The sequence below is a fragment of the Adelges cooleyi genome, unplaced genomic scaffold (genome assembly GCF_023614345.1).
Source record: "Adelges cooleyi isolate 19-005CV unplaced genomic scaffold, UGA_ACOO_1.1 ACOO_flye_CR_arks_rails_tigmint_CR_PRNA_2, whole genome shotgun sequence".
NCBI classification, from domain to species: Eukaryota; Metazoa; Arthropoda; class Insecta; order Hemiptera; family Adelgidae; genus Adelges; species Adelges cooleyi.
Genome location: NW_026095860.1, coordinates 12,443,907 through 12,467,641, shown reverse-complemented (window position 1 = coordinate 12,467,641; position 23,735 = coordinate 12,443,907). Strand labels below are relative to the sequence as shown.

General features: G+C 27.7%; 1 protein-coding gene across 4 annotated transcripts; it reads left to right on the top strand.

The window, feature by feature from the left end:
• Positions 1–910: 910 nt before the first annotated feature.
• LOC126833600 (vascular endothelial growth factor receptor 1) lies at positions 911–17,747 on the top strand. Of its 4 annotated transcripts, none has more exons than XM_050565026.1 (27): positions 911–1,238; positions 5,689–5,819; positions 5,892–6,060; positions 6,199–6,329; positions 8,552–8,696; positions 9,255–9,415; positions 9,497–9,683; positions 9,790–9,916; positions 9,986–10,164; positions 10,236–10,399; positions 10,472–10,616; positions 10,728–10,889; positions 11,191–11,346; positions 11,416–11,546; positions 11,761–11,929; positions 12,004–12,113; positions 12,194–12,344; positions 12,431–12,655; positions 12,963–13,095; positions 13,175–13,409; positions 14,278–14,403; positions 14,467–14,596; positions 14,670–14,751; positions 14,828–14,933; positions 15,017–15,209; positions 15,362–15,473; positions 17,027–17,747. In XM_050565026.1, the coding sequence occupies exons 1-27, from the start codon at positions 1,175–1,177 to the stop codon at positions 17,034–17,036; spliced, it is 3,834 nt and encodes a 1,277-aa protein (XP_050420983.1). In that variant the 5' UTR covers positions 911–1,174; the 3' UTR covers positions 17,037–17,747. The 4 variants fall into 4 exon arrangements, with proteins under 4 accessions (XP_050420983.1, XP_050420982.1, XP_050420984.1 ...); XM_050565025.1 differs by lacking the exon at positions 8,552–8,696 and adding an exon at positions 7,124–7,283; XM_050565027.1 differs by lacking the exons at positions 8,552–8,696; positions 15,362–15,473 and adding an exon at positions 7,124–7,283.
• Positions 17,748–23,735: the final 5,988 nt, after the last annotated feature.

Genomic DNA, 23,735 nt, shown 5'->3' with positions numbered 1-23,735 from the left:
AGAGAAGAACGTTATCTGTGGGGTAGCATTTTTAGTTTTTTGATAATCATAATTATTGATTCGTATAGATACATTTTTTTTATAAATAAAATATTTAGTATAGACATCAAAAAAATTAAAACACTACTCCATATATATAGTTCTTCTTCTTTATTGTTTACATCTGTTTATAGCAATCTACCTTATGACTAAGGTGTTAAATAAATATATAAACAAATAATAAATGTATTATTTTATTTTTAGTGAAAATTGCCTATACAATGCGCCTTAATCAATGCTAGTGTAGGCCCCTTAAGATGAAAGATTGCGATTCCTTCATAAACAATATGTTTCGCATTAAATTTTATAGTTATATGGTCTAATATTCAAATATTTTGTTATTTTCGAATGGTACGGTGTATCTACCAGTTGTTGAATGTTTGAAAGGCTGGGAAAGTAGTCAATTTTTACAGTTGCGTTGAAGGCATTGCTGTAATCATTTTATTACTATTTTTACCAAAAGCTATAAGTTATGTAGTCTTGCATATTGCCTTCTAACTTGATATTCAACTCCCCCCAATTGTAGTTGGTGCCTACAGCCTAGCCTTCGTTTGCGGAAGGGATTTCGCTGTATGTATACAAGCTGAGAGCCGAGGGCTAATAATTGGTTCAACCTGTTCGTCATCCATTTTGAGTGGTGCAGGAAAGTGGAAACTCTTATCTCTTTTCTATGAGACTGTTCAGGAAGTCACTCCCGTGGATTCGGGATTGTATGTAATATTATTGTACTTTAATATTTAATAATAATGTTTGTTAACGCGCGCGTGACAAACGTGACGGTCGGTAGTGCGTCATGTTGGTACACCTCGTCAAAGTCGCGGTGAAAATGAAATTCCTATCGTTTTATCAGTATTCGCTATTCAGTCTGCAGTCGAGTCGACTCGACATCGGTTGTCTGTTGTTACCGTTGTGTCCTTGTGCGGTTGACGTGTGTGTACGTATTTGCTCTACCTGTTGATGTGAGTCACTGTTGTCCGACCGTTTTTGGGCAAAATCAACACCGAAAATGTATTCGGGAACTACCTCTGTCTGTCACGTGCTGCCTGTTGGATTACTCGCCTCGCATTAAAGTCTTCACACGGTTAGGTTAGATGAGGTTTCCGAATAAAATGTAATCGCCCTTCGCCTGTGCAAAATGCCACTTTTCTTCTACTGGGGTTTTTTCGTCGCCCTCCTAGGTCGGGCGGCCCTAGCAACAAGTGAGTCATTACTACTACAACTACAAGGTACCTACAATTGTTATTATGCAACGGTGTACAGTTATTAAACCTGTACACATTACACCCGTCCTCGCCTTCGCCGATTACTCATGGGAAGTACACGCCAAGTTTAAAGATTTTTACCCATTACGAGTTTGTTTTATTTTGGTTATAAGTCTTTCGGCCGGTGTGTGTACTTACCACTTTTCGATATAATTTTCTAGTAAAAAAATATCATACAATGTAGTCTTAAAACAACCGACAAATTATTATGTATAGGTACTGTCCATTTTCCATAATTCTTCAATGGCGAAATTCCAAGACCAAAAGCGAATTCATCAAGGTAAACTTGTTGGCGCTTGATCCTTGTAAAAAAACTGACAATTATTGTAAAGTTCCACGATTAACGATATATATTTTATTGATTACTTATAAGAAGGAAAAAACTCGACATTTAATTGTATTATAAGGTATAAAGATTAAAGTTACCTATTGGTTTTGTATATAAGATGTTTCAAATAATCAATTGCATTTTTCTTTAATTGACTTTTAAAAGAAGAAAATTGCAAAATACAGTATTCCAGTTCTAAAAGTTTATAATATAATATTAAAATATTTTCAAAAATCAGAAAGATATATTTGTTGAGTAATTTTAATATATTATATTGGAAGTCAATTGACTATTGATGTTAGTGGTTTGTTAGTTTCTTACATTGTTCAAATATGACCACTTAATAAGAAATTAAAGAGGTTTCAATTTCTTATTAATAGGTTGATAGTAAGTGAGTGTCTACCTTTATTCAAGTCTATAGGTATACATACTGAACCATTCTTTTATATTGTTTCTTATTTTATGCATGATCACTTTTATAATAGGTACAGGTATTTTTATTATACTTGCCTACCAATTAGGTTATTTTATCCACATAATTTCTGTCATATTATTATTCAATAATCTTAGCCAATAATGTAGTTCTAGGTATTAAAACTATTATAACATTTTATGTTATATAATATAAGTACCTATGTACATGTATTTAATACAATTCATACATGAGAAACATAGTTATACTATGTTCATTAACTCCAGTGTCCAATCAATAATTTAGTTTAATTGTACTTAAGAATTTATAGTTGATTGTACCTTTTACAGTATTAATACTTTATAAACCAATTGACCTTATGAACTTTGTAAATAAGTTGCTAAAGAATTATTTGTTTTGATAACCATAATTACCCATTTATCGTTTGTAAATTTATTAGCATTTCTATCTATTGTTATTAGTAGTTTCAAATGACTAAGACATTCAAAATAATCCAAAAGGCTACTCTATAGTAGTGGTTTCCAACCTGGGGGTAATTATTACCCCCCAAGGGGTAAAACACAATTTTTTGAGGGGTAAAGACTAAACTATTTTTTAATTAATATTTAATTTAATGGTTTTAACTATCAGTTAGTCCAGCGGTTCCTAACCTGGGGGTAATTAGTAATTACCCCCCTTTTTTTTGGGAGGGAGGAGTATTTGTTAATATCTAACCTGATTTATGGGTAATAGTCTCAAAAAGGTTGGGAACCGCTGCTCTATAGGATATATCTAATATCCTTCGTACAATATCCTATTGATTTGTCATTTAATTTACATTCAACTTATTTTGCATCTTTTAAATAACAGTATGTTTGTAATAAAAAATGTCTATACATTTTAATTATTAGCTAGTATTTTACTACTAAGGATTTCAAGCATTAACTACTAGGCTAATACAGCTTTAGTCAGAATTTAAGTTAAATTATATGATAAAGTAGCAGGTTTTTTTAAACATTACAATTTATCTTGTCTAGACTTTTAAAAACAAATGTGTGCAATGGTTTGATAACCTAATCTTCCTTTAAAAATATTCAAAATGAAACAAGAGAAAAATTTAGAAAATGAACAAGGAATTATGAAGTTACTAGACTACTGCAAGTTGCAACACTAAATGTTCATATTTATATCATATTTTAAAGAAATTTAAGAATTTTTCACAGTGGTTTTTTTTTAGTTAATTATTAGTATAATTTCATTTTGCTGAAAATTGAATGTTATTCTATACTGAAGATGCATTTTTAAAAATAAATTATTGGTAGAAGAATTGCGTTGGGTATATCGTATATATGTATATTTGTTTATAGAATTTTATAGCTTAATAATAATATAGTTTTTAAATAGTATTAATGCACTCCTGACGATGTTTTTTTTTTAAAATAACTTCAGCGCAGTGGATAATGCACCAAACTTGGTACTAATGGTATAGAGTATGATTCTAAGGTGAAACACACCTTGACAGCTCTTGCTTATATAAGCCAGCTTACGTAAAGGTAAATTAATAATTATAATACACAACAATATATATATAAGTAATTATGTATCCATCAGTATAAGCACTATTATAACTTAACAGTATAAAAAATACATAATATAAATAATATGTTGATATTAAAAAAAGGAAAATAATAATAAACATTTTAAATTATCAAATTTTGGACATATTTTAAAAGTAAGTATTTTTTTTTCCACAATGTATGTAGTAGAGCAAAAAAAAGACACTAGTTCCGGACGCCTTAAAAATAATTAACGCCTACATGTGTTATTCTGATAAGATAACGCAATGTCATTTTTATAAATGTTTTTTTTATCTCTGTGATATAGACTTTATCCATAGCACTTCTGGGGAATAGTGTATAATATAAAACCCATAATTATAATCATTGTGTTGACAAAAAAAACTAAATAAAGTTATATGAACTCCTAAGATTTGAAAAAATCAAAATAAAATGCAAATGTATACTTTTAATTGACAATGTAAATTTCTGGTTCTATTTTGAATGTATCTCTCGATTTCAGCATTAAATAATATATGTTTTCATTTTTAAGAATTAAATCTTATTAGCATAATATAATAAAAACAAAATGTTTATTATCATTTATGTTATACTTGATTAAGTTATAAACAATATGTAAATATTTAATTTTTAATTTATTTTCAACTGTCAATGGCCTAAAGCCAAGAAACTAAAATAAATTTTAAAAAAATCGAATTTGTGTTATTGATAGTATGTGATTCTATATTTTAACTATTTACTAAAATTAAACACTAATTATAGTCAAAAGTGTAAATTTTTTACATTTCAATTTGAATAAGCTTTAAAAAAAAATGTGATGTCTTTTCACTAACTTATATATAATTTAAAAATGTATTTTTATTAGAGCTTTTTTAAATTTTAGGGAAGGTGTGGAATTGATGAACTCTAACCTTCATATAAATACTGAATTAGTGTGATTTAACTTGTTAAAATTTTTATTTAACTTGCAGTGTTATGAAAAATGAACTATCTAGGTTTTTGAAAATACCACTTATCCTTAATGTTATTAATTTATAAAATAATTATTTATATGTATATTTTAGTTTAACCATCCCAAATACTCTATACCTTTTCTGCTCTACTAGAAACTTGAAAGTTCTGAAATGATGATAGAGAAATGCCAAGGATCCAGCTAAAACCTAATCCTTTGAAAACACACTTATGCTAAAGCTTGGAAAACTGAAAGAAGCTTTTGTTAAAAATGCTTTTAAAGATAAAAATCAAGGACACCTTTGTTTTCTCTAATTAGTGTTTCCCCCCTATTTTTTCATATTGGAGGGTAATTAGATAAAATAAATCACACTACACATTAATAAAGTCCCTAATGAAGTGATTACTTGTCCCCCTTCCGCTAAACTAAAAATATCCTAGGCTTACAAGCTACAATCTAGGATGATATCACAGGTTTAAAGTTAAGTTTAGTTTAAATTAAAGTATAAGTTAAAAAAGTAAAAAAAATGAGCAGTAATTAGCGCTTGGCGGTAACCGAGAACTGCAGCGATGCGTTTGAAGTATTAATCGCCGACCTCGCAGACTTTTGAACATCACAAAGTTTGTAAATTTTTAAACTTTTGTTAATGTCCTATTAAGTATACTTCCATCTACTCTGAAAACATATAATTTTATTTAATTGCCTTAACCTCTGATATTTAAAAAAAAAAAATAGAGAGGCGGGTTCATATAATACAGAAGTACCAATAAGTCAAACGAAACCTTAACCTTTAAACATGTTTTAAAAGGTTAAATGAAAAAAAACGGTAACAAAAATGAAAACGATAAAATTAAAAACGTTTCACATTTTTAAAAATACAACCTTTACAGATTTTCCTCCACACATTTTGTGAAATATATTGTGCATTTGAAACGAGTTGGTTTTAATTGATCATTAATTTGTGGCCTTCTACAAATTAGTGACTGCTATAAAACACACATTATGTCAATTGTAATGAAATAATTTCACAAAGATAACAATTTAAATAACGGTGTTCTTATGTTTTTATTATTAATGTATATTTTGATGAGATAATAATTTTTATTTTTATTGTTTAGATATCCACATATGGCCAGATGTTCCTGAGCTTACCCTGACATCAGGAGCTGATCTCACATTAAAATGTATAGGTGACGTGCCTGTCAAATGGAACCATTCTCAGTATGACCCAAATTTAAATGTTGATGTGGTAAATAAATAAATTAAAATTAGAGTAATGAACATCTTGGTAAACTACATATCATTTGTTTCGATTTTGTAGAGTTCCTCAATATCTATTTCACAAGGCTTGGAAAATGATAGCTATATTTCTTTATTATCGTTAAGCAGAGCCAGTTACTTAGACACGGGATACTACTACTGTGATCCGGTATCTGTAGATTTAGAAGCCGAGGAAGGAAATTCTGCAAAAATATACTTATATATTCAACGTAATACTATACATAATAATTAAATTACTATTTTTCAAATGATACTTGACAAAAAAAAAATATTTTTTATCTAAAGCGAAATGTTGTTTTAATAAATAGTTTAAGATTTCCATTAAATTAACTAGATATTTGTTTTAGACGAATCACATTTATTAGCCGTTCCGGAGGATTTAGTAGTATTATCACAAGACGAATTTGGTAATGTCATCATACCATGTCGACCAACAGCACCAGATGTTAAAGTAACGTTGACCAAAGACGAAGAAGAGGTATATAATTATTGTTTTCTCTCTCGTATAGACTTAGAGACTAAAATAAATATATCGATCAATAATTACATATTGCAGCTTCCGAAAAACAACGATCTAAATATAAGGTTTTTAAAAATGGATTTTTTTGCGGTTTTGGAGTAGGATCAATAAATTTATAAATTCAATAATAAAGATTGCTAAGAATTACTAATTAATCTGTCAGAATTATCCGGATTTTATTTGTACATTAAAATTGTTAAAAAAGGTATTTTTTCAATTCACTATTCTGTAAAAATTGAATTTTTCAGTGAGGTCATTGTTCTTCAGAAGCTCCAATATTTAGATACTTGTTTTAGAATCAGTTTGATATAATATATATATATATATATAAAACCGTTGTTTTTATTTTAATATAATATTTGGATTACAATATTTCTCCAAAACAGTATTAACAATCGTATACGCTTATTTTAACTACTATTATTTAAATTAATAATTAAGAGAATATTTTTTACAAAATTTATAATTAATTATATAATTACTATTATATATTTTTAATTATAGCATATAGGTTATTTACTTTTTCTTTAAATAGTGTAGAGAAGTGTTTAAAACTATTTAGTTGTAATGTTTTACTTTTTAAATGTAACACAACGGTATTATTATTCTTGCTTGCAATTTTTTACAAAATATACTTTTTTAATTTTATTTAACCATATATTATATAGCTATAAATTATGAAATTTACTAACATAATAATATTATGTGATTTGTCAATTTAATCTAAATAAAAAAAAACTAAAATAATCTAGTTGTTGTCCGGTGATGTGTATAACGGCATGGAGGTACATTACGATATCAAGTACGGATATTTACTTTATTCCGTGACAGTACTTAGTGGTGGGTTCTACCAATGTCGCGGCGAGCTCAAAGGCAGAGAATCTTTCGCATCCTACCAGCTTAATATTATGTGTAAGGGAATTTGGATGTTGTACTAATATGTATTAAAAGTGTGCCCTTGCTTTATTTTATTTGCTTTGTTGCTTGATTGGCTTTACATTTTTAATTCTTTTACAAATCATATATGTACACATTATTTAGTTTTTAATAATAATAGGGGTGCAACTAGAGGGTAAGTTGACAAAGTTTGTTCAAAGTACAATAAAATGTAGATAATATTACATACTACTATTATCAACATTATGTGTCCATGGAAAAAGGTACCTCATCTTCCCGGAGCAAATTGTTCAGGAGAGCCAAAACTAACTTTTTACTAACTAACTAATTTATTAGGAGTTCCAACTTGAAAACTTCATAAATTTTGAACGGATCGAGATATCAATGTGATCGAGACACCATTGTAATTAGCAGCTAATCGACTATAACAAAATGCGAAAATCCCAATTTTTAAAAATGGAAGATAAGATACCTTTTCCATGGACGGTCACGTATATACATATTTAATGGGGTTTATTCCACAGTCCACACCAAATCTTAATTCATTTGAATTTTATACTATACACCATTAAAAAACTACTATTCTAATATTTATCTCGAACCCTTCCCAAAGTACTTATTATTGTGTATTTTGTAGGTGCAATTGTTGGTAGTCAATAATACTTTTTTTCAATTGACATAACTTACTAAAAAAATTATGTAAATTAAAAACCATGAGGTCAGAATGTTTGTTTTAATGTGTATTTTCTGTACAAAAAATAATTTTGATTACTTGATGACCTTAGTTTCCAACACTTTCAAAAATGGGTACTTTGGGCATGGGTCAAGATAAATACTGAAAAAGTATTTTTTTATCGGTGCTCAGTGTGTAATAAATAGTATTTAACAAGAAAAACAAACTTGGTCATAAAATTCAAATTTAATGATACAGTTAGAAATTAACATATTATAACGAGTCACGAGCTCTGACCAGTAAAATAATCAATAACTTCTACCTCATTTAAAAAAAATTAAAAACAGGTTGGATTCTTAGTTGTCTAAGCAGATATTTTTTAAATATTGACTGTATTGAATGTTTAAGTTTTTTCTATATTAACTTTTTCTTTCCATCTTTTTTATACCCATGTTCAAGTTTAGTTTTATTGTTAAATTTATATTTTGTTAACACTCCATTCTCATTAATAATAACTATTAATAGTTGTAAAGTTTGCTTAAATAAATAGTGAAAATATGTTTGTATATATTGCTGTGTTACTTTAGTGTAATGTACATTTATATTTCAGATTGAGATAAGTACGAATTTAATTTACGATCAAAAAATAGGGTATACCCTTAGGTCGCCATCTGTTCGAGATTCTGGGGAATATACTTGCGAAGCACAAAGAAACACTATAAATGAAACACGAACTCTAACCGTGTCCATTAATCGTGAGTTGGTTTTGTTATAAATTATGTCAGTTGTGGTGATCGGGTTTATAAAGTTTTTGTGTCGGTTTTGTTTTTATTACGTCAATATTTGCAATATATTTGTATTATATTATGATTTTATTTTACTAATTATTTTATTTGTGTTTCAAAATCGAGTTCTTATAATTAAATTAAAATAGTTATTTTATTATTAAATATTTTTTTGTCAAATATCTGCTGCGAGAGTCGAACACAGTATTTCCAGTACTAAGTTTGGGGCCTTATACCACTTTGCCAAAAATATTAGACATTCATTTTATTGCATCCATTTATTTTATTTCATAAAAATTTAACACAATTTAATAATTGTAATATTTGTTTGCAATTTTATTACATTGTAAATTGTTAGTTAATCACATTCTCATTCTCAACATCATCATCATCATAATTTAATTAATAAATTTAAATAGCATGTTTTCATACAACATTTAAAGCTTATAGCACTAAATTTGCATTATTAAATTTGAATAATACAATTAGTCAAACTTAAAAAATCAATTAATTAATTACATTTTTCAGCTAAAGTAGAAAAAGTAGCTATGCCATTTATAAATAGTAGCAGTGCCCATTCTGAACATTTAATTGTGGGTGAAGATTTACACTTAAATTGCTCAATAAATATGGATATTGGGATTTCATTTACACTACATTGGAAAGTTCCCGATGCGAAAAAAATAGAGGTTTGATTTGAAATTCTTATGATTTTTAATTTAGTTGTTTATTTTCCCACTATTAATAATTTATCTTTATTCGCCCTTCAGAATGGGCACGTGATAATTGGCAAAGAAAAGTTTTTTAGTGGTGTCAAGCAAGGTGTTAGCAAAAGTGTCGGCAGCACATTACTCACTATAAAAAATGTCACTACTGAAGATGATGGAAAATATGTCTGTGAAGTTACCGTTCACTCTGGCAACAAAAACAGTGCTACATATACTCTAAAGGCATTTAGTAAGTAGATTAAATTTGTTCTAAACATTTTTGTGTATTAATACATTGATTGATTTATGGTTTTACATTTAATTTGTATGCTAACTAAAATATTTTTGGTTTTTAGCTCCCGATGTTACTTATTTGGATTTAACCGTTCAAGGAGGTGTTTATCAAATTATCCGTAGGGCTGGTTTCCGACGAGTACAGTGGATAATTCAAGTATCTGCCTATCCAAAACCCACTCTAATATGGTTAATATCAATCACAGCCAAAATTATTTGTAAGCTAATTATTGTAGTTATCAATTTTGTGCATTTTAGGAGAGATCCCGAAGGTAAAGAAATCGGGTTAAACCCGGACAAAATGTATGTCGAAAACGATAAAAGCATGTCCAAACTAGTCATAAAAGATTTACAGCTATCAGACTCTGGTATTTATGAATTAATCGCAGATAACGACGCACACAAGAAGCGAATTAATGTTACTCTTTTGGTCGAAGGTAAAAACAATAAAAACGTTTTAGTACATCAGTTGCATTAAATTTTGTAAAAATAATTATGTATTTTTTAGATAAGCCAATCGTGCAAATAAACAACAACACAATGTTTTATGAAGTCGGTCAAATTTATGTTGTTGAGTGTCTCATAGCAGGATATCCTTTACCTGCTGTCGAATGGAGTTTTAAAAATTGTCCAAATTATCCTGAATGTGAAGATTCTTTTATGCCAATGCCCGTATGTTTCTTTAGAAATATTGTATTATTTGTTGATTTTTTTTTTTTTAATTAATGAAATTGTGTATTGTAGCGAAATATGTATAGAGAAACATCAACCACAGAGACCTTTCTCATGTCTGTCGTAAATATTACAGCTACTACTACTGGAATTTTAGTATGCAATGCCTCAAATGACTTTGGAAATACTCAGCACGATACCACATTTTTAGTTACAGGTATGCTGTTTGTGTTTATTGCCATTTCACATTGAGTATTTGTTACCCATATCAATGAAAGTTTAAAAAAAACTATTATTAAATTAACTATTTGTTTTCAACACTATTTAGATGTTAACAAAGGTTTGGAAATCAAAGGACCTAAGACCATTGTTGAAGGGGACAATGTTATGATTGAATGTGGTGCATCCAAATATATGTATACTAAAAACATCGAATGGATTCATAGAACAACACCTAATAACATAATGAAACCAATAAACTTGAATAAAAGTAAGTCGTTAACCATTTTATTCAAATGATTAAGCTAAAAAAATATTGTAAAAAGAATTATTAAAAAAAAAAAACGAAGTTAAAAAGAGATTGAGTGCCAACGTGAAAGAAATGTGTTCATGACAATAGTAATTTGAGAAATTGCGCTCCAATCTAATTATAGATTTTAATAACTAATAAATCATTGCATCACAAACCTAGCTAAAATAAATCCCACATGTTATAATATGTAAATAAAAAACAAAACGGATTTTTAAGTATTTTAACAAATAATGTGTTTGAGATATATTTATTTTTATAGATCAATATATTACGAAAAACGAAACTAAATACTCATATCGTTCAAACTTGACAATAAAAAATATAACAAATGTAGCTGATGGAGAGTATTTATGCGTGATTTCTGAACTAGCCAACGTAAGTGTAGTACAGATATTGTTTCGGGTTTCAGTACACCGTAAGTATAGTAATATTTGAAAAGAAATTTTTTTTTGGAAAAACAGCATTGATTTTTTATAATATTTAGGCGCACAAGCTCCTAAATTCTATGATTCGTCCAGTTTGAATTCGAGCGATTGGAAAGTAAAAACTGGCAACCCTGTACAATGGAAATGCTATGTAATCGGTATGCCACTGCCTACCATTACATGGTTCAAGGTGAGATAATAAGTAAAAAATATAGCAAGTAGTAATTAATTGATGTTGGGCCTGTTCATAAAAAGGGTTTAGACAATTTTTGAAGGTCTCGGCACATTTCAACCAACAGCAAATAAATTTAAAAAATCTTTCCAACATTTTAATATTAACCTTTACTTCAGGTTAATGTTAATATTATTTATTATTTATTTAATATCTGTTTTTTTGTTTTCAGAATGGTAGTCCTATTCGTTTAAACAAAAACGAATCCAGAGTTATATTATTAGACAAAAATCAAACACTGTTAATACGTTTTACGGCACTCGAGGACGAAGGTGCTTACATGTGTAATGCATCTAATAGAATAGGCAGTGTAACATCAACCAATACTTTAACTCTCATAGGTACAGTATGAATAAGACAATATACATTTTCTGAATCATGTCATTAAAAACTTTTTTTTTATTTTTGTTTCCAGACAAACCTCTAGAACATGAACATTTTGGCTTTATCGCAGTTTGTGCCGCTTTAGCTGTACTCGTTGGTTTTTTCATGATTTGTTTTGCGACACATTTGAAAAAAGAAAGAGTAATAACGACATTACACTAATTTTCAATAAAAAACCATATCAATGTATTAAAATAATTCAATTTTTATTATTGTTGTAGAAATTAAAACGGGAATTAGCCCTTGCGGGGTTGTTACATTTTGAAAATGGTGCTGTTGAAAGTTGGAACCCTGATCTGGGTATCGAAGAGCAGGCGGAACTTTTACCTTATGACAAACGATGGGAGTTTCCCAGAGATAAAATAAGATTAGGTGAGCAGTTTAGTACATATCAATATTTAACAATTAATTGTATTGAAATGCATCATAAAAATGTTTTAAATCTTGTATTGAATCAGGCAAGCAACTAGGTTCTGGTGCATTTGGTATCGTCTACAAAGCCGAAGCAATTGGCATTATCGACGATAATACTAGTACTACAGTTGCCGTGAAAATGGTCAAGCCGAATACTGATCCTTCGTACGTGAAAGCTTTGGCGTCTGAACTCAAAATTATGATCCATCTAGGAAAACACTTGAACGTAGTCAACTTGCTTGGAGCTTATACTGGAAATATAAATAAAAGTATTACATTTTGATATTTGAGCTGTCAAAGTCAAAGTGGTGTAAGTTATGAAAGGTTGTATAAGTAGAAATGCTGTATACATTTTTAAAAAAATGGATAAGTTCCTTTGCCATTTAGCGGAAATAATCAAAGCAGGACTCACATCACTTTTGCAAGCAATAGATTGAAGATTGAATAATTATCGCCTGTTGGTGTTACTTCAGATTATGTGAAAATATGACTTGCACCACTTTTGTTCTCAACGGCTCATTTATAGTTTTTTTTCTTTTTACTATTCATAATAATAGTTTTTTTTTAATTTTTAAGGGGAGTTAATGGTAATTGTTGAGTATTGTCGCTTTGGAAACATACACGATTACTTGTTAAAACAGAGAGACTGTTTTATCAATCAAATTACACCAGATGGTTACCTCGACTTTGACATGAAAATGATATCAAAGTAAAAACTAAATTTATAAATTAAACATACTGTACTATGAATGTCATTAAACAATTATATAATGCAAATAACTGTTTAGGAATCCCTATTATGTTAATGTTCCTCAAAAAAATAATTCTATACAAAAATATGAAGACAGCGGAACACAGATTGGTTCCGATGGATATTTAGTGCCAGATGAAGTTGAACCGGAATGGCGCTCAAACTATCGAGGAGATTATAAAAATCTCAACGTAAAACCTACTTGTACGCATGATTTAATATGTTGGTCGTTTCAAATATCCCGAGGAATGGAGTATTTGGCTAGTAGAAAAGTATGTTAAGTATAAAACCATATGTATGTTAGCTAAGGCAGAGGTATTTATGAAAATGTGGACTACATCTTTTTCTATTTTAATAGTATAAATTCAAAAATTACAATTACTAATTACTTTAATTACTTACACATGGCAAATCGGATAACTCTACAAAGGTGCAGCAAATGTAAACACAATTTTTGTCATCAAATGATTGACAACTTTTTTTATTTTAATTAAAAACATTAAATTATAATATGTCAAACACGTGAGAGGAGGAGTGGCTGAGTGTAATTTGACAGTGTGTTAGCGCTCTCTATCGCCGGTTCAACACTTGGGCATGGGTGCTCTGTTTGCCAGGCAAGCAATTGTCCGGTAAAAAGGAACTGTCATCCCCTCTCCGGCAATGGTTCGACCACCCATCTCGCGAATCTGTCTAGAATCCATCATCTCATGATGGCAGTATTAGGCCTTAAAGACCCGTTAAGCTTGATGATTATGATGATGTCACAAATGTGGTGTAAAATTTAAAGTGGATAGTAAATAATTGTTTTGTTATCAATAAAATTTGCAAATTAACAAAATATAATAGGTCTGTGTACTTGTTATTTATAGAGAACATATTTTTACCTTAATTAATTATTATAAACTAATAAAAAATACATTTGCCTAAATAAAAGTAAAAATAGTTTTTTTAATAAAGAATGAACCCTTGAAAATAATTTGTATAATATAATAAGCACAATATTAATTTATAAATTATGTTTTCATTGACTGTAAAATTGTTTCAATCCTAAAAAAAATATTTACTGTTCCTAAAAACATTGTTTTTTTTAATTTGATCTTTTTTTATTCATTTATTGAGCGAGTTTTTTCTTTGCTTTAGATTCTACATGGTGATTTGGCAACGAGGAACGTTTTGCTGGCCGAAGACAATATTGTGAAAATATGCGATTTCGGATTTGCAAAAACAATGTACAACGAAGAAAATTACAAGAAAAAATCTGCCAAAGTATAAAATTACATTTTTATGTTACTAATAATAAAACTACTTAAATTTATTATGTAAATTTAGGATCTTTTGCCAGTAAAATGGATGGCTATTGAATCACTCCGCGATAGAGTTTTCTCTACGCAATCCGATGTTTGGGCTTTCGGCATCGTACTATGGGAAATATTTTCATTGGCTGTAACACCTTATCCTAGTATGTATCTTATTTCCCCCATCCTCTACATTGTATTGATTTCTTATTAATACTACATTGTTTTATTTATTAGAAATTCAACAATTTGAAGTACTTTTTAATAAACTAGTCGAAGGTTACCGCATGGAACAGCCCAAATATGCTAACTCGGACATGTATAAATTAACATTTTATTTTATTAAATTAGAAGTGATATTGAGGTTAACTAATTTACCAATATAATGTTTTTAGCTACAACATAATGTTGGACTGTTGGAAAATGAATCCCATGACTAGACCGTCATTTGATGAATTAGCCGAACGCCTTGGCAATTTGTTAGAAGATAGTACAAAGTCTGTGAGTCATTGACAAATTACTTTTTTTTTTGTTAAAAATTATATTTGAGTACCTATTATAAATTAATTATTTTTTAATTTTAGCATTATATGAACCTAAATGAAGTTTACTTGAGAATGAATACCGAAGGTTCACATTCAACAGACTACCTTAGTATGTTGACTGCACCGACCTATTTAAATTGTTCGCCAGCATCAGAGAATAATTCTCAGATAATATCAGAACACTCGGAAGTCAAAGACGATTTTGAACTGAAGCCTATGCTTGAAAATCCAAGTTAGTTAATTTGGACGTATACATTAAACAAATGTGCTGTTTATTAACTTTTAATTGGCTTACATAATATATAGATTGTTGTTTAACATTTTGGTTTCTTCGGTGTACTTTGATTGATTTCTTATGTTACTATTTTTAAATAATTTTTTTAGTAAAGTATTCTGGGTTTGTAAACATAACAAAACCTGCGTCTTTTTCTAACCCTCATTATATTGTTGTGGACAAATCTGACAAACGACCATATTTACAATCGCCATGTCCAAGGTATTTTGACTCAATATAATATGCTTGTTATAATATAATCTAAACATTTGTATGTATCACTCTTAGTTGTAGTGACATTTATACATTTTTTAAATTGTAATTTATCTCTTAACAGATTTCAACACGAAAATCCTCTCCCTATTTCCATTTTTTCAATCTCACTGTATGACTTTTAGTCCACACCTCTGTTCCTTCTTAAAATGTCTGCCTATAATTTCTTGTGGTCTGATCTCTGTTAATTTTTTCTTTCTCTGTCTCGACACATTTAAATCCTATAGTTTATTAATATTAATTTTTAACTGTTATAATATGTGTTGTGGTGACAAAAAAAGTTCTTAATAAAAAAATATATTATTACATTATGTAACAAATCTCCAGTTCTCTAATTTAATTTAAAAAGCTAGTACATAGGATTCGGTGTTTAGAGAAGTTGGAGATTTCATAAGTCATTAGTAGTTATTATAACTGAAAATGATAAAATCACTATAAAAAAACCAAAGCAAAAACTGTAGATGGTAAAAATTATTTAAATAATTTTATAGACAATAAAACATGTTAATAAATATATATGTGTAAAGTAGATTTTTTAAAAATATGGTGACATGTATTTACTAACTTTTAAGTTGACAATAAGATATTGAAATTTTCAACTATTTAATTATGTTATGTTTATAATACTATAACCTTCCCCCACCCTAAAAAACTACAAAATTATTACTATTTCTAAAAATTACGTGTCTTCTGTAATCTCCTTATATACAATATGACAAAAAAAATTAAATATCAACAAAAATTACAATAAGTAAATATCAACAGGGGACACTATTCATTTTTATAATAATTATTGTATTTTTAATCTTAGATTATTAAGTTTATTAATCTTAGATTATTAGATTTTCGAAAAATTTGTATTTGTTTTAGGGCAACACAGTCTACTTTTCAGACCCTAAATTATAAAACTGCAACTTAAAAAACAATATAATAGATTCTACCTTTTCTAGGATTCTATTACCCTCTCATTAATGATTTATTCTCGATTATTCTCTGTAAATCGGATACTCTATGATTAAAAAATATTTCACACAAATAAAACTACTTAAAAGAATAAAACTAAAATAAACATAAAATGTTATTTTTTCATGTATTAATAATTAATTTAACTACTTGACTAATTAATTTCAAAAAAATTTAATTTAATAACTCCGAATTTTGTATAAATAAAAATAAAAATAATTTTATATACATTCAACAATTTTTATTCAAACAGAGAATAACAAATAATCATACTATTCTATAACAAATGAAAAGTTTATATACATATATGTATATATTAATTATTGTATATTAGTAATATTAATGAAAAAAGTAACCCTAAAAGGTAAAATAGTTATTATTTCTAAAAACAAATCTAGATCCCGGCTAATTATTACAAGCCACCTTTAAGCTATATTAAATTGTTATTAAAATTTAGAAATTAATAATTTGTTTTTACTGAGTTTACTCTCTAATTTAGACATAAATTAATTTTGCCTGATGTTAAATTTATTTTATAGCATTGTATGACTCAATAAGAAAGCCATAAGGTATTTGCCAATGTCATAAAGCAAGATGTTGATGCTGTGAGCGATAAATGTTGAGACATTAAAATAAATAATTTCTGACGATTGTCAAACGATTGACTATTCAGTGATATTTGAAAAACAACAAGTATTTGACAAATTGTTATAACTAGTCAACAAAGGGTAACAATTTGGCTGACTATGATCGTGAGTTATTTATGATGTATTTATTACACCTAGTTATATCAGCTCAGATATGCAAACAATAATGTAATTATAATGTATTTGTATACAATGTGTGCCAATAATGCCAAAATAGTAAAATAATAATCAAATTGAATCTGTTACCCGAAAATTGTATATTCTATATTTTATTTGACTCCCTTGAAATATTTATTTTTATTAATTTATTTTCTTTGTTTTAAAAAGAATTACTCATTCCATCCATAAATACATGTATTATATTTTAGTTTAGACTAGATTGTATTCATGTTCCATTCGTAAATCTAGTGAATTGCTATATTTCCAAATATTATATTGTGTACTGATAATTTATGTAAAAAAATATTTATTAATTCTTTATAGTATGTTAGGTTTTAATATTTTTTATTTTTGTTTTGTTTGTATATTATTATTATTTTTCTGAAATTATCAAAAGTGAACAAAAGACAATTTATATGTTATTTTGTATTAAATAAAGTATTTGTAAACTTTTTTTTTTATTGTTATGTGAATTATAACACTTTAATAAATTAGACAAGAATATAAATGTTTAGTGAATTATTCTTGTAAACAGTATACATTGGTGCTATTGTTCACATTATCTATTTTAATTTTACAATGGGGCTTTTCATTTGCCAAATTCAGTATCTATTTAGTATTACATGCATGCTTGATACTATCCTTTAATTATCACTATTTTTTAATTTATTATTTGTATTGTCATAAAACATGTTAGACGATTTTAACTTATACATATCGGACTTTTAGCTAATAAATCATATTATGGAAATATATTAAGTTTTTGTTTGTATATTATTAAATATTTATTTTGCAATGTAAAATAAAAATGATTATATATTTTTTTTAGTATTATTAGTATTGTGTCATTAGAAATCAACAACTTTTATACTTGTTATTTAAAACAAAATTTACTAAAAAAAAAAAAACAACTATTAGTATTTTAAACCTACAATTTATTTTTCCTGCCTTACCTTATACAAAAGTTGTCGACAACCAAATAGATTCCTTGATTTTTTGATTTTATCGTTGTTAAATTAAAAATAAAAACAATGGTAAATTCCAAGAAATAAAAAAAAACAATTAGTCTAGATTTAATTGCTTAATTTTTCATTGCAGTGTTACTTGATTGCTTGATTTTTAGAAATGAAATTTAAAAAATCAGCAACGTGAGGTCAAGGCAGTTCTTAAACTGAAAGTGATGACACAGTCAATCACTGTCTGTCTATTAACATTCATTTTTTTTTTTTTATAGTTCATTGAATCTTTAAGTACCAGTGGCACTTACAATTAGTTATTTATACAGTGATTATATAGTTTTATTGAAATGGCAGATGTTTTTTTATATATTTTCAAAATTATTAAATTTCACTTATATTGTTACAACTAGTAGACTGTAGAAAGGACTAATTATTCCACCTTACATTTTTAAATTATAACTTTTTAGACAATTAGGCTATAGGTAAAAATTGCCATACTCGATACAGTTCTTTTTTCACTAATGCCATGATTTGAAACTTATCATCATGGTTGGCAAACTATGAAATGGACACAATGAAAAAACTGAATAAGTTGAGAGATATTTCATAACATTGTGAAAAATGACTAACTATGAATCTAAGTGATTACAACTTACAAGTAGGCGTGGTTTGCCCTTGTCAAAAATGGAAAAGGGTGTAATATAAATGGCATATTTATTTATATTATATGACATTTAATGCATTGGCCAAGTATTGGTGAATTGTGAAATGAGAAATAGGAATACTGTGCACTTATATAATTTTACACAGCGGTTGTCTTGAGTGCCCCAAATAATTATGGAATCCATATTAGGTAAAAACCAATTGAGACTTTTGAAGTCATTCAAAGTAGGTAGGTATGTAACAAAAGTAAGCAGGTATTTAAATTTTAAAGTAGGTATGTAACAAAGATACATACAAATAAAAAATGCCCTGGTATGGTAAGATAAATAGAATTTTCAAAGAGTAATTTACTATAAGTGGGAAATATATTATCAATAACTAATAAGCTTTAGAAACGTATTATAGTTATCAGTTATATTTAAAAAATATAACATTTAGTTTTTGAAATAAAACAAAATATGCAGTCGAACACCATTTTTAAATTATAGGAGCCTAATTAAGACATTCAAGCTTTGTAATATAATAAAAAATTCTAAAAACAAAAATCGATAAAATTTATATTTATTAAAAATTATACTAATTGTATTAGTTTTATCGTAAAATCAGTGTAAAGTTACCTGTAATATGAACAAACGTATATTTATGAGGATATTAGGAATTAGTTAAGACTTCAACAAGATTTTTTTCGAACAAGAACTAAAATAAAACTGTTTTTTTTAGATTTTTATATCTGAATATCTAGTCTCAGATATAAAAAACTTTTGTGATATTTTAAGCGTATTTTGTACGTTAGAAATGTTGTTAAAAACACCCAATTCTGATTTTTATTATATAAGTTGCTTACAAATTTGAATGCGATTTTAAAAACAAATCTAGAGAAAACCTGTGACCAAATTTGAATTTTAAATCCTATAGTAACAAGGTTTTTTTTTTAATGAATTAGTATTTGCTAAAATAATTGTAGTGAATACGAGTATAGGAACAACTTCAATTAGTTTTTAAGTAAATCGTATCAGACGTATTCCAATCAGATTATTAATAGTTATAACTTATAATAATTTGCCTGTTTATAATTTGTATTAATATTTAAATCGTTGTATGTGGAAATATTATTAAGTTGTTAAAATGATCATAACAAGTACCTATTGGCTATTAATATACATATAGGTTTACGTTAGACACAATATTGTCTTCTAGATAACTATCGCTGAAAAACGTATAGTCACGAATAACGATCATTAAATATTATTCTAAGTATATTGTATGAAATATGAACATTTCATTATTAAAAAAAAAGGATTATGCGCATTATAAGTTCGAGAGATGAATGAGACTACCCAACACATAATTAAATGGACCTGAGTTCAAGGATGGTGTTTTTTTTATTTCTACTAGTTTATATCATATCGACTTAAGGAGGTTGTTAGAAACATTTGTTTTTCAAGGTATTTCCGAAAGCGCTAAACGTACATCCGTATTATTATTCTCTGAAACTCGGCAAAGACAAATATATCAATATAGTATTTATAGTAAACCTGGACATTTTTTATTTAAATAACAAACAAATATTTGAAACTATTCAGATGTTTAATAATAATATAATGAGCTATTTTAAGCATATTTTTATTAATACTGTATCATTAAAAAATAAGACATTATTTGTACCAATACCAGGTTTGTCTGCAAGTTAAGGCGTTAATCGAATTACTTTTGTAACATATAACAGTGTTACAATAGTAATAGCTAGTAAATGATTTAATATTGTTATTCATATTTTTGTTTACAAACATTTCCGTTTTAAAGTATTATCAACAGCAGTGTGTAGTGTTACAATTATTTCATTGCTTGGTTGTGTAGGCAGTTTGCATGAACTGCAATTAAGGAAATGTAAATATCGCAATTATAAAACTGCATACTAAACAGGAGCAGTCGGGCTACATTAGACCGTCCCATATGCCATGGGTCGGGGCACAGGGAAAACGGAAAATATTGGGTCGGAGAGGTCACGGGTCTTCAGGAATTATTATAAATAAATTTAAGGAATTATATAATATAAATAAACGCTTGTATGCGAATTTGTAGACAAGGATGTAGACTCGTTGGCAGAGTAGCCCAGTATGTCGATATCGGCAATCATCAAATGTCTATAACTCCCAAACTAAGTTCGTCCGGCAAAAATTGTTTGCAGATTCGTAATTAACAGTAAAAGTACTATCGATTTTAAAAAGAATAGAAAAAAAAGTGTGCCCGGTAGTCTAGATTTATACCTAACTAAAATATTTTTAGTTAATACATTTGTAAGTAATGCCAAAGCGGCACAACCCATGATTATAGCAAATTGTTCTGGCGGTTTGTCTGGAAACAAGGTTAAATATATCTTTTTTTATGACATGAATTCAGAATACGTATATTGTCTTATTCATAATATATTCTTATAAAAGTTAAAGTTTTGTTCGACGTTGTGCTGCCTATTCTAATAGAAGCATTACACTAATTATAAAGCCTTCGTCTACGAATGCCGTTGGACGTAATAATTGTGTTTGAATTTCATCCGATAATTCAACACTAGATTCGTTTTCTTCGAATAGGTCTTATTATAACGTTATTCGTTTGATACCTAACTAACATAATGGTAATATACGATTTAGTTTTGTGACGCAATAGTAATAAGATAATCTGATCTATCTACAACGTGTCCTCGCAACATCCATATCCATTAGTATATAGTCAGTAAACCCCGTACAAGTATTTAGAATACATAATATTGTGGCCAAAGTACTTTATATATGATTGGTAAACATTGAGAAATAATAATTAATATAATCCATATAATTTAACTTTCGATTAATTTGCTAACACAGTTGAAGCAATTAACAATGACACATGCTTTATGTATAGCAAGCGGATGGCGTAGGCTGAGCAATCAGCTAGTAGTAGATTGTAATTATACAGTATTATAATTGTACAACGACTTCCCAAATAGAAACCCGTCCCTAACACTAGTAGTGTTTAATATCGCTATATGGGAAATACAAAATGTAAAACTCAATTACCGAAAGTTACAAAAAATCTGTAAAACATTAGATTTGGTAGACCGTTTATTAACTGTGTTTTTTTCATTTCATGTGAGCATGTAGTTTTTTTTCTTGAACACTTGAATATGGTACCTATCCTTGTTGTTTGGTTATGCCTTCAAGAACATAAGCCAGTAAATAATATATTGAATATTTATAGCACTAAATAACTTACGTCATTTAGTCGTCATACGTCATTGATTAAAAAAATAAAACAACATTATTAAAAGCTCATGATTTAATTATAATACGGAATAACATCCAATATGATATTATGTATAGTTAATTATCATATAGAGATTTTAGATGATAATATGATTGATGATACATTTGAATGGAAAGGAGTTATAGAATAAGCTTAAGATGATTAAGATTGTAAAACAACTTAAAATAACTCATGACGCATTACGGCTAGATAAAAATAAAAAAATCAATATTAATTACTATAATAATTACTTTGTTCAAGTTGTTGATGTAATTTAAAATCTAATTAACCCAAAATTCGCGTACATATAGTACGGAAGTTTACCATTTGGATTTTTTGGGGATAAATTTAGGACTAACTTACTAAGGGTTTGAAAATTGGACCGACGGTATATATAATGTGTATAGGCTATTATATATAAAAGAATGTCAGTTAAGTAAAAAAAATTGTTTTGAGAAAAAATAAATTAAAAGGTTATAATACACAAATTTGTTATCTAAAAAGGGATTTTTATTGACGTATTACATGTTAACCATGAACAGATTTGCATAGAAACGTTTTTTGAGGCATGAGTGTAATTTTATAAATGTCAGGCTAAACATCAATTATAACTTATAAAGACCTTTGTAATCTCCCAAGCTCTACTAAGCCTTGACCTCAGTTGCTTTCAAATATTATAAATACATATTTTTCCTCCGTATAAGTCAAAAATCTATATTCGACCTATTTATTAAAATTTGAAATGTAGTTTAAAACTGTTTATGTAGTACTTACTTCTTTAAAATATACAAACAATTTTAAATGACATAAAAATCATAAAATGTCTAATGACTTAGTTGTCAAAGCCTTAACTAACTAATAAAAAAAAAAAAAAATCGTAAAGAAAAAAATATTCAACATCTTGTTCAATACAATATAATATACAGATACTAAAGTATTAAAATTGGCTAAAAATAATAAGAAGTAGGTATACTTAATAGACAAAGTACTTTTTTATTTTTTAAACTTGCTACTGTAAACTTTTAAAATTGTTTTCATTCAGTACCTTGATAAACATATTAGAAATTACTTGTCTAATTGTAAGATTTCGTAAATTAGATACTGAGCATACAAATATATTCCAATCACTTACATTTACAATAAACATTTGTTAAATCGTTTTAAAAAGTCAATATTGAGTCTTAATAAAAACCACTAAAAGAAAATAATACATTTTATGTAATAACTTTTTTGTCATACTCATAAATTTTAAGTCATCTACAGCAAATATGTTTAAAGATATTTTTGTAAATAACATTTAAACGATTCATACATATAGTGCAAAATTCTATTTTACGGAGTCATCCTAATCTTTACATAGTACTAGATTTGTAAAGTGGGCAAAACGCTTAACGTTTACTGTTTGGAGACTTTAACTACCACAACAACAACACCAGTTCACTTATTACTATATTAGACCGTTGAAATAGCCCAAAACAGAATTTCGTTGTCGTGATTCACTCTCATCGTTACAACAACTATAGTCACACTACAGTCTATAT